This window comes from Artibeus jamaicensis, unplaced genomic scaffold (genome assembly GCF_021234435.1).
Source record: "Artibeus jamaicensis isolate MK-2021 breed Jamaican fruit bat unplaced genomic scaffold, CSHL_Jam_final contig_65, whole genome shotgun sequence".
In the NCBI taxonomy this organism is placed as follows: domain Eukaryota; kingdom Metazoa; phylum Chordata; class Mammalia; order Chiroptera; family Phyllostomidae; genus Artibeus; species Artibeus jamaicensis.
In genome coordinates this window covers 623,428-635,661 of record NW_026521913.1, presented here as the reverse complement: position 1 = coordinate 635,661, position 12,234 = coordinate 623,428, and the positions used below count along the sequence as shown (strand labels likewise).

The following is a 12,234-nucleotide window of genomic DNA, read 5'->3' as shown; positions in this document are numbered from 1 at the left end:
ACCCGAAGGAGTCTGGGACCTTTAGAAGACTGAAGCAGAAGGTCACTCTGCCAGATGGGGCTCACTGTGAAGTGCTGTCCTGGGTCCCTGTCTACCCCTACTGTGCAAAGGCAAACCGCACAGCTGTGCTTGAACACTAAATCTTTTATTCGACCCTTACTGCCAAGCTTTGGGTGAAGTTCAAGTTGCCACATGGCCCACACCGTCCACCTGCCTCTCTCGGTGTTCACCTGCCTGCTCTTCTCCAAGGAGCCCGGGACTGGCTGTGGGCTGCTGTCTCTTCTCCTTGGCCTCTCTGACTCCTCCTGCAGTTCCTGGCACCTGCCACCTTGCTCATCTCTTCTCCTCTTTCTGGAAATTCGTTTTCTTTTTTAGTACCCAGGACTGGTTCCACCACCTCCTGGAAGCCTTCTCTGAGTTCTTCAGTGCCCCAGGGCCTCTCTGTGTGCTCCACGATGCCCTGGGCATGTGTCCGTGCCTGAGCTGCTTCCCCCACTGGACTGCGGGCCCCTACAGGGAGGGTCCGTGTCTCATTCTCCAACAGACAGGCTGGTGCTGGATGGTGTCCTGCTCCTGTGCCGAGGTTGCTCAAGTCAGAGACATCGCCTTAGCCCCCTTGGAGCTGGTGAAAGTGGGGCTCTTACTATTTTTCCTAAACACCCCTCCTTCTGAAGAATAGTTTAAATGACTGAGCTGTAAGGACCACACTGATGTGGACATAAGCCCAGTGTTATAAACCTGGGCATCACTGGACTATGGAATTTTGGTTTACTTGGGCAGAACCATGCAGAGTACCAGGGCTTGGTCACAGACTAGAAGTTTTCTGTGGAGCCTCCCTACCAGGGCAGATGATTCTCTTACCGACCCCATCACAGGACAGCAAGCAGCCAGCCACCAAGGCGTGAGATACAAGGAAGATCATGCTGTCCTGATGGTCCAAAGATTATAGATGACATTTTCCTAGTTTCTGATTTTCCAAATTGTGACAACACTTTGCCACCCTATTTATGGTTTTAAAGTTTGCTAAGTGAACACACATAGGGAGGGGTTTGATGGGGGTCTCACCAAATCACCTGTGTCTTCTGTGAGAGCAGGCCAGTGGTGCTTGCCTGTCAATCTGTGGAGTTTTCTCTGGGCCTTGGAGTGTGTGTGTGTGTGTGTGGGGGGTATATGTGTGTGTGTGTGTGTGCATGCGTGCACACTGCTTGCCTACAGCTAGGAGGAGGCCTAGGCAGCAGGGTCTGTGGTTTCTGGAAGTATCTTAGCCTGTACAGGTGGGTCTAATTCCCACTACTTATGTGCCTCAATTTCCTCATGTGTAAAGTGGAAATAACAACTGCCTTTGGGTGCTGATGCAAATGTAAAGAGAGGGAGCTCAGTTTGCACATTCCTCTTTGGCTTAATGATTCCAAAATGATTCCAATGCTGATGAGAAAAGAAATAAGCAAACAAAATAAATAAAACTTGACACACTGAGTCCGCATTTTCCCTGTCAAGTGTGGGTCTTAAATGAGAGGATGTGATGGGTTTTCTTACAACTGTCTTTGCCCACAGACAGTGACCCTGGAACAAGCTATTAAAGATGCTCACGAGTGTTACGAAGATGAGATTCAGCTGTATAATGAACGAATTGAAACCCTGCGGAGGGAGATTGAAGAGACTGAGAAGAGCCTGGAGAAGTCTTCCTATGACTGCCGGCAGCTGGTGGTCACCCAGCAAACCCTGAAGAACGAGCTGGACCGGTATCATCGGATCATTGAGAACGAAGGCAACAGGTGTGGTCACAGAGGGGCACAGCCAAGAGGTTGGCTCTCTCTCCATGCTGCTCACTTATTTATGCCACACATTCTTGTTGAGTGCCTCCTGCGTGCCAGTCCTAGGCAGTGGAGGTGTGGCAGGGAGTGAAACACAAAAATGCACGACCTCATGGAGATTGCATACTAGTGGGGGCAACAGATAATGAATGAATTTGTATCGGGGAGGATGACCTATGACAAGTGCTGTGGAGGAGATTATGGCAGGGAAGAGGGAAAGGAAATGAGGTGATGGTGGGACTGTTTGAAATTTTGAGTTGGGTAGTTGGGAGAGGCCTCACAGAGAAGGCTACTTTTTGCTTGACAGGTCTCTGGGGACATAGTAGATATGGACATAAGTCCATAAGCAGGAGTGTTTAAAGAGGTGCTGCAGGTGAGGTTCCTAGTACAGTGCCTTGTACTCCACAAGTGCTCTGAGTGTTGGTGCTATTCCTGCTACTGCCAGCATGATTTTTACCACCTGGTTGGGTCTGTAAGGTGGCCATTAATATGCTATCTGGTCTTGTCCGTAGTGGAGCTGTGGCTTGAACTCCACTCACTTGAAGCTGGGAAATAAATACCTGTCTATCTCTATCTTTGTCTCTATGTATCTGTACATCATCTATATCTATAGCTTTACCTATACCTACATCTTCTATGTCTACATTTACATCTGGATCTACACCATCTATATGTATGTGTACATTTATGCCCACATCTACATTACCTACATCATCTACATATATGTCTGTATCATCCACACCTATACCTATCGATATGTCATCTATATCTGTATGTATAACTACACTTAAACTTATATCTACATTATCTACATCTATATCATCTATTCTTATACCTATATCTATATTATCTATATCTATATCTACACACTACATTATCTACATCTGTATCATCTATATTATCTGCAATCACATCCTCTAAGTCTATACCTATACCTTCACCTATATCTACATCATCTACCTGTACATCTGCACCTACAACTATATTATTTACATCTACATGTAATTATCTATACCTACACCATCTCCACTCACACCTAACATGATCTACATCTACATCTAAATTATGTGTATCAATACCTACACCTCCATCATCTATATTTACACCTTTACATACATGTGCCTCTATGCCTACATCATGTACATGTACATCAGTAACTACAGCCACATTATTTGTATTTATACCTACATATATGGCTGTGTGGATATTCATATCCATATTTATATCTGTAATTATCACCAGAAAAAAGATTGAGGAATGCCACTTCATATAAGACCTCTGATTCTCTACTGAGTTGTGATTCTTTGATTTGTTCTTGTTGATATTTTAGAGTAAATTAAAATAGAAGCACCCCAAAGTACTCCACAAAGAATGGTTCTTTTTTTTTTCTCTGGGTTTTCTGACTTGGCTGTGAGTACTTGAATGTTTAACAGGAAAGCAAGATTTTTTTCTCTAATTACGATCAATGTATCCTGCATAATTCCAAATTGTATTTTTGTCGCAGTGAATGCTTTATTCACACACTTATGAAAAGAAGTCTTGAACAGGTGTTTCAATGTCCTTGTGAAATTTTTTGTTTTGGAGGCAGAGCTTCATAATAAGGTAACTGGGTATGCCTTATTGTGAATTATGCACAAACCAACAAAGTTGGTTTGTGTATAACTTCTAATTTTAATATACTGATTTCAGATTGATAGGAATGTTGCAAGAATAAAACAAGGAACTCCTGAATGCTCTTTAATCAGATTCACCAGTTGTTTACATTTTGTCTCAATTGCTTAATTTTTCTCTTTATTTATATATAATGAATATTCTTTTTACAAAACAAATTAAAGATATTTGTTCTAAATACTTCAGGCTAGGATGGCCACTGTTTTATTTAATAAAACAAAAACAATAACAACAAAAAACCCTGCTCAACATAGAAGTGACATTTGAGATTATAAGCAATCCCCACTTTACAATTTTTCTGTATGTTTCACAGTTTATGACTTGAGCTCAAAGAAACAATTATTTCCTTTACACCCTCATCCAGTGTGCAAATGTGTATGTGTTTGACCAGAAGTTTGATCTAGAGAAAGGTTTTCTCCTTTTTGCTCATATTAGAGGCCCTCTGTTAACCCCTAACCATCTGTTGGGTTGATGAGTTAAAGATGGTGACCACCTCTTTCTGGTTCTTTCTGCCAGGCTGAGCTCCGTCTTCGTGGAAACACCTGTCACTCTGTTCACTATAGGCCATGGAGTCTCTCACAGCTCTCGACTTGGTGGGAAAGGTAATGCTCCCCACCCTGGATTCTGCTGTTTTCTGCTCTTGAAAAAATGGAAAAAAATTAAGTGGCTTTCTTCCTGAACTTAACATTTATGCTTCCTTCCAGTATATCAAGAAATTAAACCCTTTTAGGTGGGGTTTGCTTCTCCCTCTCTCTGATGTACTCCTATAGGTGCTAAGGGACTGAGTCAAAAAGTTCACAGGAGAAAAATCTGACTGGGGGACAGACCACCCTGGGAATGCCATCCCCAAATAGGAAGCAGAGTAGATGCTCAATAATTGCTCATTTTCTTTTCTGTTCACAACTGAAAAGAGATAGCTTGGTTGGCAAGCGTGGCTTTTGCTTTCAACATTTGGTCCTTTAGGGATGGTTTCATCCACCTGTGGGATGTCATCTCACAGCTAAACCTCTCCAGTCCTAAACTAACACAGTGTTCTGGGATATGAGAAGATGGTAATATCGGTTTCCTATTGTTAGAGTGCCTTCAGGTCCTTGTGTCTCAGAAAGCTCAGAGAGGTTTGTGGAAATGGTGTTTCAGAGCTAGAAAAATCCGAACACTGTCAGAAAGGGCAGCAGTTCCTAGTGCCCAGACTCCCAGGGCCAATATCAGGGCTGCGTGGCCTAGGCACATGGTGCTGTACTCACAAGGGTTCCTGCACTGGGCCTACTTCTCTGCTATCAATGTCCTGACATTCTTAATCAAGACGGGGCCTGCCTTTTCCTTGTGTATGAGACCCTGAAGTTCTGTAGCTTGGTCCTGCAAGCACCCCTTTCTTCAATATTTGTTCTCTGCTGGATCTCTTTGATGTGTCCCTCTCTATATCCTTTCATTCCTTATGGCTTCAAGGGCCCTTCTGCCATTTCCTGCTCACTCTACCCTCTCATCCCTCTCATTGAGAGTCACACTAGATGCCCTTGCATTGCCTTAGTCCTATGCTTAACAAAGGGAGGGGATGGAGAAGATCTTTGGGATGAACAAGTTAAAAAAATTACCGCCCTGCCTGGTGTGGCTCAGTAGATTGAGTGCCAGCCTGTGAACTGAAAGGTCTCTGGTTTGATTCCCAGTCAGGACACATGCCTGGGTTGGGGGCCAGATCCCCAGTAGGGAGCATGGGAGATGCAACCACACATTGATGTTTCTCCCCCTTTCTGTGTTCCTCCCTTCCCCACCTCGCTCTAAAAATAAATAAATAAAAACAATTTAAAAATCACCATGTGAGTGAAGCAGAAAAGCCTCACAGATGAGGCAGCATTCTATTTTGTATGTTTTCTTAAACTTTTAGTTTTTCCTTTTAGCTAGTCTGAGGAAATAAATACGGGCTTGGGAATAGGGGGTTCCTATTAGTTCTTAATTTAATAGCATTGCTTCCCCTTTTTACCCAGGCTGAAGGGGATGATAATTAAGGGGAGGTCATATTTATTTAGCTTGGGATACATGTAGAACAAGAGATCAACCTTGTGTATTGGTATGATTCCCATGCCTGAAGCCACTTTGAATATGTTAGAGGCCCAGACAGTTCTGCTGTCCTCTCTTCTTTGGGGAAGTCCAAAGTGGGAATAACTTTATGGAATAGATTTCCATCATCTAGTTTGTGGATATAAGTAGCCACTAGAAGAAGGGGTTTGGGGTGGGGAGGAAGTATTGCTCCCACCAGGGATTATTTCAGTAGAATCATGTATCTCAGCAAGTTGTACCTGGTGGGAAAGGAACTGTGAGAGTCAGAATAAGCAGCATCTTCACTTTCTTATGCAAGCCCAGAGGGTTCAAGTGACTTGTCTAAAGTCACGCAGTTGGTTGCAGAGTTGGGTCATTAACATGGGCCATGGATGTTACAGATCTAGACCTCTTTCCCCATGGCTTTGCCCCATAAATAGCAAACCCACCCTAGTGCTAGGCATTGGTCTCTAAGACAGGTAGCATAATTTTCAATGTGCCTGTTTTATTCCTCTTTCATTTACAATTGTATTTGACTCCTTGCCCATTTACTTTAAATTTTTATTTATTTCTTTTTAAGGTCTCACCAGGGCTGTGCAGGATATAACGACAGCAAAACCAAGACAAAAAGGCCTCCCCAAGAATGTTCTAAGGAAAAAGGAGATTATAGCTAAAGACAGAGCAGATGAAAGTTTGGAAAATGCACCACTGAGAGGTATGGAAGACACAGAACTGGTGCAGGTGGTAGTTAAAGAACAAGGAGAATCTAAGCTTGAATCGAAGGATAAAGAAGCAAGTCCCCCTGCCCCAGAAGGGGCTCCAGAGGACATGCCTGATGGCGGGCAGATAAGCAAAGCCTTTGGGAAGCTCTGCAAGATGGTCAAGGAGAGAGTGAGGAGCCCCAAAGAGCCCGAGCCCACAGCTGACCTCTACACTAAAGGGCGGTATGTGCTGGTCATTGGGGATGCCAGTTATACGGACCCTGGATTCTGTTCGTTGGCTGTCCCAACCAAGGGTAGAGTGCTTGTTTCCATTGAGGATGACTCTCTGCATCATGAGAGTGCTGTGGAGCCCTCTCCCGAGCAGCCCCAGCCCCCTCCGGGGGATGGACAGGGGAGTCCATGCCCACCCAATAAGCATACTGCAGACAACGAGATAAACACTGAAGAACTGAAAGGTCCCAGGGAGAAACATGGTGGTCAGAATGAGGAGGAAAAGCCCAGGAGGCCTTGTCTCATGGTCACACCGTGTCCAGAGGGACCATCTGCACCCCCACCACAAAGGCCTGGGGCCAGTCAGGATGGAGCTGTAAGTCAGGAAGATAGGAATGGCAGCCTGCAGGAGAGAAGCCCTCCCAGGACTTTGGCATATAAGAAGGTGGAAGTGATGGAATCCATTGAGAAGTTTTCAGCTGAGAGCATTGAGACGTATGAAGAAACCACCGTAATTCTGGAGACCATGATTGGAAAGACAAAGACAGACAAGAACCTGGGAGACCAGGGCTCTCACAATGCCTAGGCTTGTTGGAGAAATGCCTCTCCAACAGTATGGGCCACACTGTAGGAGGAGTGCTTTGATTTTGTAGAGCAGATGCTAAAGAGTGAAGGTTCCTGTTTGGATTAGACCATAGTTGGACTGTGTGGAATTGGCAAGGAAGCCTTAATTAAAAAATATATTTTGCTTTCACATCACTTGTCTAATTAACAGCGGCCTTGGGAATGTAGGTGGATCAACCATGCTCAGGACAGTCCACTCTGTTAAATGGCAACCAAACCATGCTCATTTAGGAAAGAGCCTTCCTCATGGTTCTCTGAGACTCATTAGAGACTCAGACAGTGCCTGGATTTCACACAGAAAATGCTAGTTAATGGCAGTGGCTCATTTTCATTGCATTTCAAGTCCAAGCACATGTTCACATGGAGGAATGTTTTGTTAAATGATTGAAGGTATCTGTCTTAGTTTGGGTTCTCCCAGAAGCTGATCCTGAAGCAAGGCTTTGAATGTAGTCTCTTAGGGATGCGATCTCAGGAAGCACCCATAGGGCAGAGTGATACAGGAAGAGAAGGCTGCCAGCAAGAGGTGTGTTACCAGGTTGGTTAGCACTGTGGGCAGCTAGAGCTCAGTCCCACTGAGGTCGCTCCCACTGGGAGATGACATAGACCATGGGCCACAGAGTTGTCCTGTGTGAGGGGTGAGGGAGTGGGGTTTTCATCCAGCAGCTTCTGTCAGCCAGTGGGGAGGGCTGCTCTCAGAGAGTTAACATGCAAACACATGGAAACGGAAAAGGTCATGGGGATATAAGCAGGGCACCAGTGCTATCTGCCATAGTGTATGTTCCAAATGTCCTTTTGTCTGACTTCAAATTTTCTCATTCAGAGATTACAATTCTACGTTGGGTTTCAAAAAACAAAATTAAATGTCACCTCATAGTTTCTTGTTTGGAGTTAATTAATGCAATAAGCATTTACTGAGCATATACTACATGCTAGACAGTGTGCCAGACAGTGTGATAAGGGGAGACTTGTTGATTTATTAATAATTACCATAATAAGCTGTGATGTAACTGTGTGTGCACTGTGTACATGTGCACACACACATGTGCACACAGGGGCCTACTGTGCCACGCCCCAGGAAATTTAATTATTTTAAATCAGAATCTTCACAGAAACTTTTATGTTGTCTTTAGATATCTATTTTTCTACAAACAGTCCAAAAGTAATTTTTTATTTATACTGATTAAGGACACTAATTAAGGACATTTTTATTGACACTGATTATTGCCTGTGTACATTCCCAAGATACATTAAGGGCACTGAGTAAATGTGCTTAGATGGATCAGTGCATCTGCCAAAACAAAAGCATCTGCTAAGACAACTACATATTTTAGAGGAAAGTTGACAGAGTCATAAGTTACATTCTCTTATTTCTTTGTTATGGATAATAGAGAGAACATTAAGTGGAGGCACCTTTCCTTTCTATGTAGAGCTTCAAAAAAATCTTGTTCTGAATTTTTTTGAGGTTTTGATTTCAAAAAAGAAATATGCTTTTGTTCTTTTTAAAAGATGAATGGAGAAATTACTGCATTGCAACATTTAAACATATTTATAATTTAAGAGCTTAAAAGAGAATGATGGAAACCATTAGCTGGAATTTAGAATGTACTAGGAATCTAGGAATTTGAGTCTGTGTGTGTGTACACATACATATATATGTGTGTGTATATATATACATTTATATGTATGTATATAAAATTTGGAATAAGCCACTGTGAACCTTTTTGTTTTCTCCATGAAGTTTTTTTTTATTTTTTAGACTATGTATTTAGTTAATATATTTATTAAAAAAAACAGGATATCTCTCTGAAAAGAAAGATGATTTATATATTTAATCAATCATCAAAAATGAATTGGGGCCTGTTCTGGGTCAGGCAGACATGATTCTGGGCACAGGGGAGAGAGCAGTGAGCAATCAGACGTGGTCCTGCCCTCACAGACATGATATTCTGGTGGAAGGATGCAGATAACTGAGTAAGAGAAGATTAGATAGAGACAGTACTATAAAGGACATCAACAGAGTGATGTGTAAGAGTGACTGGGAGTCTACTTTGGATTGGGTGGTCCAGTGAAGACCACATGGGTGAGGTGACATGTGATCCAAGTGACAAGACAGGCCAGTCATGTGGAGATCCGAGGGGAGAGCATTTCAGGCAAAGGGACTGGCTAGCACAAATGCCCTGGGGCAGTAATGAACTTAGCCTGTTCAAGGAGAGAAAATAAAGGGGATTATAGGAGGATATTGGAAGGAGGTGAGGTGAAGGAGGGAGGTAGGGACAAGGTAAACACCATATTCCACCCGAAATACCATATTCCACCATATTCAGGTGGCCCACTTCCACCTGAAAGCCAGTCTCTCAGTGTGAGATGTGGGGCTGTCTGCAGTGGATGCACTGGAGTCTAGTCGGGCTCTTTGTCCACCCTGGAGCTCCAGTTGCTGCTATTCCACTTTTCCTGATGCATTCTATTTTTCCCAAGAGAGCTGCAATGGGTTCATTTCCTGGCCTGTCCTCTCCCTGAGGTCTCCGAAAACAAGCACTTTAGTTTTATAAAAAGTATTTCTTGTTAGGAAATATGGGGGCTCAGAGCTGGCTTGCTAGTATCATTGATGACAAGAGAATGCTGAGCTTTGACCAGCCCTGAGATAGATGAAGTGGGAGTACATAGGTGCTGGGTCCTAGCTGTTGTACCAGAGGCCCCTGGCCTCCTCTTTCTGACTCAGCTTCAAGTTCAGCACTGATGATCTCCAGAAGTTGCATCCCTATGGAAAAGCTGTGTGCCAGCTCTCCACCCCTCCCAGTCTCCAAGCGTTCCAGTCGGTGACCAACAATTGCTGTTGTATAAACTGTCCTGGGTGCTGACCCCTCAGATCTCCCAAACTCTCTTTGTTTTGGTTCTTGCCTAGGCGCCCAGAGGCTCCAAGCCCACCTTTTTATACACTGGTGCCAGGCTGGAACCTGATAGCTCCTTCCTGCTTTGCCAGCATCTTCCTGGTAGGGGAGAGTGAGGGTCTGGAAGAGGGAGAAGGGACCTGTTCCCTTTGCCACAGCAGCACCTCTTCACTCACCAGCGGTAGCACTTCCTATAACAGTAGCAGGATCCACTTTCCAGTTTTTCCAGCATTTGCAGAACCAGCCTCATAATCATCTCCTCAGAGGTGATGTCCCTTCACAGAGGTCTGGGTTGTTCAGGGGCTGCCACATGTGTCCCCTCTACCCACAGAAAGGAAAAGCGAGTCAGAATGTGGAGGCCCCACCCCAGCATGAAACTTCACAAACCCAGGACCCCAGCATGATCCCAGTAAGCTTCTGACTCCCGCCTGCTTATATTAGGTTGCTTGGTTCTTGTGATACTAATTTTGCCTTTCTAATTAAGTAGGTAGTACTTCTTTAAACTACTCAGTTTATGGGGTTTTATATTTAATTCTCTCTGTTAACATCACTGCTGGGATTTCTGTCTCCTGGCTGGTGAAGGAAGGGGCGTGAAACAGGGAAGTGAGGTGCCAACAAAGGCAGTATTAACCTGCTGCCATTGCTGTGGGCAACTGGGCTTCTCTCCCACCGGAGACCCCCTGAAAAGACCTGGTAGATGTCTCAACAGAAGGCAAGGAAGCTGAGATCTTTCTGCACCAGCTCTGTCCTTCTTCAGGTGAAGTGGTCCTGGGGTGTTGATCTTCTGGCACGTCTTCCTATAGCACACCAGGTCTGGTGCATCTCTACAGCCAGAGAACACTCAGGCAGAGAGAGAGCACACGTTGACGTGCATGAAACTGTCTGCAGATTACCTCTGGGGTGGGCCAAGGAGATACTGGGTTGGCCAAAAAGTTTGTTTTTTTCTGTAAGATGGCTCTAGTTGCACTTAGTTGTCTTTAACTTCATTTGAAACAGTTTTGTAGATTGCATTGTGACAGCTGTCAAAATCAGCATGCATTAAAAACACATCAAAATTGGTGAATTTTTCTGTAGCCATTTTAATATTGAAGACAGAAGAAAATATGCAACATTTTTGGCATATTATGATTTAGTATTTCAAGAAAGGTAAAAATGCAATTGAAATGCACAAAAAAGTTTTGTGCAGTATATGGAGACTGTGTTGTGACTGAGCAAATGTGTCAAAAGTGGTTTGCAAAGTTTCATGCTGGAGATTTCTCTCTGGATGATGCTCCATGGTTGGATAGACCCGTTGAAGTTGATAGTGATCAAACTGAGACATTAACTGAGAAAAAAGTAATACTCTAACACGTGGGAGAAAGCAAATGTACTCAGAATATCCAAAGCAATAAAGTTATTGATGAAAGTGAAAAATGTATCTTTTATTTGAGAGAAAAAAATGGACTTTTTGGCCAATGCAAAGCTATAGGGCAGAAGTAGACAAATGTTTTGTATAAAGGGCCAGATTATAGGCTGTACAGTGTCTGTTATAACTACTCAAGTCTGCCACCGTAGCATGGAAACAGCCACAGACAACTGAAAAAATAGGCATGATTGTTTCCAATAACACTAATCCCCAGGATAGGCAGCATGCTGGATTGAGTCCCTGGGCTGTAGTTTGCTGATCCTTAATGTAGGCCATGCACCAACAGGGCCTAATGCAAAATTCAGTCTACATAACAGAAGACACTTCTAACTTGGCAACTCTTCCTACCTTCCCCCTTGATGTGGAAAGTTCCATTGAGGTCTCTCTTTGACTTGAAGCTTATAAGAAAAGATCTTCAAGCCAGCATTATATTCGTTTATACTAAAATTGTTGTATCATAGGTTTGTAGTTGGCATATTACTGGTCAATGAAGTCACCTTAAACTCACATGGCATTTAGCACATTGATGATGGAGGACACCACTCAGGTGCCCAGATTAACACAAGTGCTTGACTCCAATTTCTCATGCTTCAGTAAAAGCAAATAAATGCCACAAAAACTTAAGTTTTACTCAAAGAAGTAGGGTTTTTGAGATTTTTGAGATGAGAAGTACATTCTCCCCGGAGGTAGATCCTTGGTCAATAACTTTACTGTGCTGGTGCATTCACCTGTTACACACCCTTTCACCTGCATGTTTGTGTCCTTATGACCAGGAGCTTACCAGATGGCCTATCTGTCACCTGTGGTTAGAGGCTCCAGGACACGGGGCTCCAAGAGAAAAACACAGGTTGCAACCTCTGCCTTCT

At 43.6% G+C, this 12,234-nt stretch overlaps 1 protein-coding gene across 1 annotated transcript in view; it reads left to right on the top strand.

The window, feature by feature from the left end:
• The window catches only part of BFSP1 (beaded filament structural protein 1), a 32,300-nt gene extending 25,095 nt beyond the window's left edge, over nt 1–7,205 (top strand). Inside the window, exons 6-8 of the mRNA XM_037161555.2 lie at nt 1,555–1,775; nt 4,002–4,087; nt 6,100–7,205. Of these exons, the coding sequence (XP_037017450.2) occupies nt 1,555–1,775; nt 4,002–4,087; nt 6,100–7,037 (1,245 nt within the window). The 3' untranslated portion in view covers nt 7,038–7,205. The remainder of the gene's footprint in view (nt 1–1,554; nt 1,776–4,001; nt 4,088–6,099) is intronic.
• Nucleotides 7,206–12,234: the final 5,029 nt, after the last annotated feature.